Here is a 6,919-nt window from a genome sequence, read left to right on the forward strand (position 1 = left end):
CTGTGGTTTAGTAGTTGAGTGTCAACCTATGAACCAGGTGGTCATGGTTCGATTCTTGGTCAGGGCATATGTCCAGGTTGCAGGCTCAATCCCCAGTGTGGGGTATACGGGAGGCAGCCGATCAATGATTCTCTCTCCCTTCATTATTGATGTTTCTCCCTCTCTCCTTTCATCTCTAAAATCAATAAAATATGTTTTTTAAAAAATAAATGGTTATTGAATTAGCAGGGAAATCAATGAAGGTTTGGACATAAAGCAAATAAATCAGTGGATGAATGAACAAATAAAGGGTTCTGATAAATAAGAGAGTAGTTTTTACAAAAGGAACAAGTGGATTTTACCTGGTTGTGATAATACTACAACTATACTTATTTGATAGCTTCTTTATTAATTCTCCAACATGTATAGATGATATCAATGCAAGGGCAAGCCAGAGACCAAAGCAACCATGTTTGCAAGAGAGAAAACATTGGGTTAAAAAAAACATTGGATTGCCTTATTTCATCTATGGTGATACACATTAAAGGTGAATGCTATCAAAGTTCTCAAAGGTCACTTAAGTTATGTGAAATAATTTACTCACCCCTATCCCCACCAAATATGAGGTTTAAATATATTTTTTCAGCATGTCAGGCATCAGGAAAGATACAAGTAAGTACAAGATGACCAATTTAGAACTAAAAATATTTTTTTAAAAATTGATATCTATTTAAGTTAGTTAGAATCACACTATATATTCAAAATTTCACCTAAAATTTTCCCCACTTAATGTTACAACCTAGGAATTTTCCTATGATATTGCACAATTAAAAACATCTCTTTTAAAAACTAATCATTACTCAAAAAGATGTATTATATTTTACTTATTCTTTCTCTAATGTTGGACATTCCATGCAGTTTCTAAGTTTCCATAGCTCTTAATAATTGTATTGAAGATAAAATTTCACCTAAAATTTTCCCCACTTAATGTTACAACCTAGGAATTTTCCTATGATATTGCACAATTAAAAACATCTCTTTTAAAAACTAATCATTACTCAAAAAGATGTATTATATTTTACTTATTCTTTCTCTAATGTTGGACATTCTATGCAGTTTCTAAGTTTCCATAGCTCTTAATAATTGTATTGAAGATATTTGTACCTAATGATGTTTCTCTTTAAAATACTTTCCTTCAGGGTTTATTCACAGAGAGAACATTGTAAGAGTAAATAAAAAGAGACAGAGTAATTTCTATTTCTTCATAGTTATTTCTAAATCACTTTTATTAATTATATCTATTTTTACTATGTGCACTATACTCTTTTCTCATCTGTTGGGGAGTTCACTCCAGAATAAGGGAATTCAATGAGGCTACTGTGTTTTGTTTCACATGTGTGTAAGATTTTCATTTTGGATAATTAAAAAGTAAGCCTCTTTATCCATTTCCCTTTTAAAAGGAAAGGAATATCTCTATCTCTATCTGCAGAGCACATTTTATTATATTTATATTTTCTACTTTCTTTCTTTTGGGAAATTTATGTTCCCAAATTTCCTCTTTCAGTTAGTAATGGAATATCTTCCTGTAACCAGGGATGAGGGGTGAGGGGTGTTATGGGAGGATGGGAGAAGAAAGCATGAGAATGCATATCGCAGAAGTTTACAGGACGAGGGAGAATCATTCATATAATGAATGGATATTTTGCTGCTGTTTGGTAATGAAATGTTGGGAGGGGTTACCAATGGCATGTGACAGGGACAGTTTTTATGACTTTGTGTGAACAAATGAATATACATTAATATGTAATAGTAATTGTCTAGTAAACATTTGTTGAATGAGTAAAAGTGTATTAGGGACTTACAGTAAATAATAGATTTTATATGCTTGTGAGTGTATATGTATAATACTTTGTCTTAGCCAGCAGAATATTTCTATTCTTTGCATTAAATTTCTGTTTTTTAAATGTTTTATTGCTTAAAGTATTATAAAGAGTAGTACATATGTCTCTTTTTTTCCCCCTTGACCTTCCCCTGGCCTCCCCTACCCCCCAGTGTCTTATGTCCATTGGTTATGCTTATATGCATGCATACAAGTCCTTTGGTTGATCTCTTCCCTCCTCCCCCCTCCTCCACTCTCCCCAGCCTTCCTGTTATAGTTTGATAGCCTGTTTGATGCTGCTCTGCCTCTGTATCTATTTTTGTTCATCAGTTTATAATGGTCTTTATTATCCATAAATGAGTAAGATCATGTGGTATTTTCTCTCATTGACTGGCTTATTTCACTTAGCGGGCTTCCTTTGCTGATAGATCCTCATATATTGAACACCCATCCAAGGGTTGTTGTTTTTTTCCAAATCTACTGAAGCCACAAATTTACTGAATGTGACTATGTTAAAATTGTATGTAAACAGAGTTTTAAAGAATAAAAATTTAATTAGCAAACACTATAATTGTCTTGAAGGTAAAATGACCCAGGGATATACTCCTTCCCAGAGGCATTTAATATTTTCATACTTTATAAAATGAGCCAGAAACTGATAAGCTGGACTGCATCTTTCTTTAAAAAGCTTATTTATGTTTCTCATAAAGTAGAGAGCAATGATAAACAGAGCAGGAGAATGGGAGCCCTTGAATTCCCAGGTTTCTGTGCTGGGGAAGCATGCATATTCTTACACATGGAGAAGAAAGAAGGTGGCAATTTACCAAGCATCTGTTCATCGTCCAATAGGTCTCATTCCAGGCAGAAATAATGCCAGCCACTATACAGGCACAATGAGGAAAAACACATGAATAGCATATGTATAATGGTAGGTACCAGGGAGGGTGTATCTTCCAGCCATTTATACATTCCACCTTCCTGTTTGTGACAGATGCTTATTGACCCTGTTTTCCACCCCCAATAGTTAGAACTTTGGGTTCAAATATAAATTCTAACAGAGAAAATAATTCTTTACTTTTGTGCAGCACTTTACAGCTTGTGAAATAGATCTGAGAGTTACAATTTGTAAGTTCACAGACATAGAAGACTGAGAAGCACAGGGCATTGAACTCAGCAAAATCATAGAATTGGAACCAGAGGAGAATCCAGATCGCATATATAGAGCCCACTATTTTCTCAGTAAATTACACACCCAATGTTGCCCTATAGTTATTTTTTTAGGTGACAGGTACTAGGTGTCTGAAGAGAGAAAGCATTATGGAGGAAGTGAGAAAGAATTGAAACAATTAGTAGGGTGAGGGGTGCCAAAGGCATGCTCCACCATAACAGTACTTACCCTGTTTCTGTACTATGAAGATTAATAGGCATCATTCTTTATCTCTTTGTAGGTAATTTATGAATGGATCACCTTATACGTACCAACAATGTGACTGAATTTATTCTCTTGGGACTCACACAGAATCCACACTTGCAGAAAATACTCATCATTGCCTTTTTGTTCATTTTCCTATTTACCGTGCTGGCCAATCTGCTCATTGTTATTACCATCTCCCTCAGCCCTACACTTTCAGCTCCTATGTACTTCTTTCTCACTTACTTGTCCTTCATAGATGCCTCCTACACCTCTGTCACCACCCCCAAAATGATCATCGATCTGCTCTACCAGAGGAGAACCATCTCCTTGGGTAGTTGCCTGACTCAGCTCTTTGTGGAACACTTACTGGGAGGATCAGAGATCATCCTCCTTATTGTCATGGCCTATGACCGCTATGTGGCCATCTGCAAGCCCCTTCACTACATGACCATCATGCGACAGGGGCTCTGCCGCCTCCTGGTGGTGGTGGCATGGATCGGGGGGATCCTGCATGCCACTGTGCAGATTCTTTTCATGGTCAACTTACCCTACTGTGGTCCCAACGTCATTGACCACTTCATGTGCGATCTCTTTCCACTGCTGAAACTTGCCTGCAGCGACACCTATAGGCTTGGCATGGTAGTGGCCGCCAACAGTGGGGCCATGTGCTTGCTTATTTTTTCCATGCTGCTCATCTCCTACATAGTCATCCTGTGCTCCCTGAAATCCCACGGCTCTGAAGGACGGCGCAAAGCCCTCTCTACATGTGTCTCCCACTTTACCGTAGTTGTACTCTTTTTTGTGCCTTGCATATTCACCTACATGCGCCCGGTGGTCACCTACCCTGTGGACAAGTTGGTGACTGTGTTTTTTGCAATCCTCACTCCCATGTTTAATCCTATCATTTACACAGTGAGAAACACAGAGGTGAAAAATGCCATGAAGAGTTTGTTGAAGAGGAGAGTAACTTAGGCTGTTCAAATGTCAAGAACATGATGATGTGTATAAATAGGGAGGCTTTTATCTATTGTAAATTGTGAAAGAAAATTAACAAATTTTGCAGAGCATTGATAGAAAAAAAGGGGGGTATTTCTTTTTGCTTATGGTAGATACATAGTGCCAAAAAAAGAGGGAAAAAATCAGCAGTGATTCTCTCACTCATCAACTGTCCTCTCCCCCATATATGCCGTCTAAGAAGCTAAGCAAAAATAAAAGAAGTCTTGCCCTGGCACTGAAGGATCACCACTTCTATTCCTGCTTAAGGGCATGTACTTGGGTTGCAGGTTCAATCCCTGGCCCTAGTTGGGGCACTTGCAGGAGGCAACCAATCGATGTATCTCTGTCAGATTGATGTTTCTCTCTCTTTCTCTCCCTTTCCCTTCTTCCTAAAAAATCAATGGGAAAAAATATCCTCAGTTGAGAATTAACAGACAAAAAAAGCCATACATTCCTTGGTTTACTTCTGGGCTCTCTGTTCTGTTCCATTGATCTATATGCCTGTTCTTTTGCCAGTACCAGGCTGTTTTGATTACAATGGCCTTGTAGTATAGTTTCATATCAGATATTGTGACACATCTAACTTTGTTCTTCTTTCTCAAGATTGCTGAGGCTATTTGGGGTCTTCTTTTGTTTCATATAAATGTTTGGAATATTTGCTCTAGATCTGTGAAATATGTCATTGGTACTTTAATAGGAATTGTGTTAAATCTATAGATAACTTTTGGTAGTATGGACATTTTAATTATGTCAGTTCTTCCAATCCATGAACATGGTATATGCTTCTACTTATTTGTATCTTCCTCAATGGCTTTTTTCAATGTCTTATAGTTTTCCAAATATAGGTCTTTTACCTCCTTGGTTAAATTTACTCCTAGGTCCCTTATTATTATTATTTTTTGTTGTTGTTGGCAACAGTAAATGAGATTGCTTTCTTAGTTTCTTTTTCTGATAGTTCCTTATTGGTGTATAATTTTGACTTTTAACTCAGTGAAAGTATTAAGTGAGGGGAGTGAGCTAACTATTGCTCAAGGCCAACTATGAGGCAAACATATTTTCACTCTCTTAATGAAGAAACAACTTTTATTAGATAGGCCTTTACTTTATACAGAAAAAAAGTGAGCCTCAATAAAGCTAAGCAATAAAGTCATTCTTTTAACTCTGCCTCCTCTAATCTTCCCACTAAACACTAGTCCTTGCTAGTATGATGTGAAAATATTAAAAAACAGAACTGATCACTGGCCACATTTTGAAGATTGTCCTTGAGACTGTCTCTCCTTATTTTGGGGGCCACGTTCTTCCTTTCAGCTCTCCCTTGACCTCCACTTCCTAGGTCACTTGCACTGTCTTAATTTCTCTCATGTCAGGGAAAAGTCATCTGATGATCTCATTTCCATAGATGTATTTCTCTTGATGGGCCTCATAAAATATGGGATGCAATGAGGTCAAGAAAAGAAATCCAAATGATTGAATTTTAAAGAAGGTGACATGTAAGTGAGAGAGATGTTTTGAGAAAAAAATAAGCAACTTGATCATTGAGAAGACTGACATTTCTTGGGCATGGTTGAGGATAACACCTGTTATCCCATAGTGTTAATATTGATTAGCACTATAGAGTTAATATTGTATTAGTAAATACTTATTACTTACAAAATGACTCCATGATCAATTAAGAGTAAGAAATTTTGACTTATTTCCTTTACTGAAAAATACTCTTTATTGCCTATAATGTGCCAAGGAGTTCTGGGAGCTGGGTACACAATAGCAAATAATACAGACAAGGGTTGTATTTTGTCTGGAGCTTAGATCCAGTGAGGAATAGATGGGTAATAAACAAATCAATGGAAAATATGATTTTGTTAGCAATGAATATTATGAAAATTTTTTTATTAATTGGGTGATACAGAAGAGAAGAATAGGCTATAGATTTGTGTAGTTTAGAGCACAGATAGAATTTTAATTAGGTCTAAGTTTAAAAAACCAAATTATTCCCTTTTAAAAAATAAGTAGGTTATTATAACACATACATTTGAAATCGGGACATTATCTCCCCCAAGTAGATAAAAATAGTTGCTTGGAGGATGAAAATATCTTCTTCTTCTTATTTTTAAATCCTTACTTGAAGATTTTTTTTTTAATGAGAGAGAGAGAGAGAGATGGAGACAGAGAGAGAGAGAGAGAGAGAGAGAGAGAGAGAGAGAGAGAGAGAGATGTAAGGGAGAAACCGATTGGTTGCCTTCCATAAGTGCCCTGAGCGGGGATCAAACCTGCAACCTAGGTATGTTCCCTGACTGGTAATCAAACCTGCAGCCTTTCAGTGTATGGGAACAGGCTCATGATGGAATCCAGAAGGAATGGTGAGCGGGGGGCGGAGGGCGGGGAGTGGGGGAGCGGTTTGGTTAGAATGAGTGTCTGTTCCCTATAGGCCAGTCAGGGCTCAGACCCTTTAGACTCATTGTAATTTGCTGCTGCCAACAGAAGCAAAAAGCCGGTGATGTGTCAATGTGCAGTGTGACATTATTCAAGACTGATGCCAGCCTCAAGTCTGCCTAGCCTTGGAGCCTCAGAGGCAAACCTCAGGTCCTCAAAACCCGAGTCTAGCTCCAAAGATCCCAACAAAGCCCTAAAGAGCCCAAGCTAGTCCCCAAGGA

The 6,919-nt window shown here is 37.4% G+C and overlaps 1 protein-coding gene across 1 annotated transcript; it reads left to right on the forward strand.

Moving 5' to 3' along the window:
- Positions 1-3,317: 3,317 nt before the first annotated feature.
- Positions 3,318-4,244, forward strand: LOC102772996 (olfactory receptor 140). The gene has a single exon (XM_006772344.1). The coding sequence runs from the start codon at positions 3,318-3,320 to the stop codon at positions 4,242-4,244; it is 927 nt and encodes a 308-aa protein (XP_006772407.1).
- Positions 4,245-6,919: the final 2,675 nt, after the last annotated feature.

Source organism: Myotis davidii, unplaced genomic scaffold (genome assembly GCF_000327345.1).
Source record: "Myotis davidii unplaced genomic scaffold, ASM32734v1 scaffold265, whole genome shotgun sequence".
NCBI lineage: Eukaryota > Metazoa > Chordata > Mammalia > Chiroptera > Vespertilionidae > Myotis > Myotis davidii.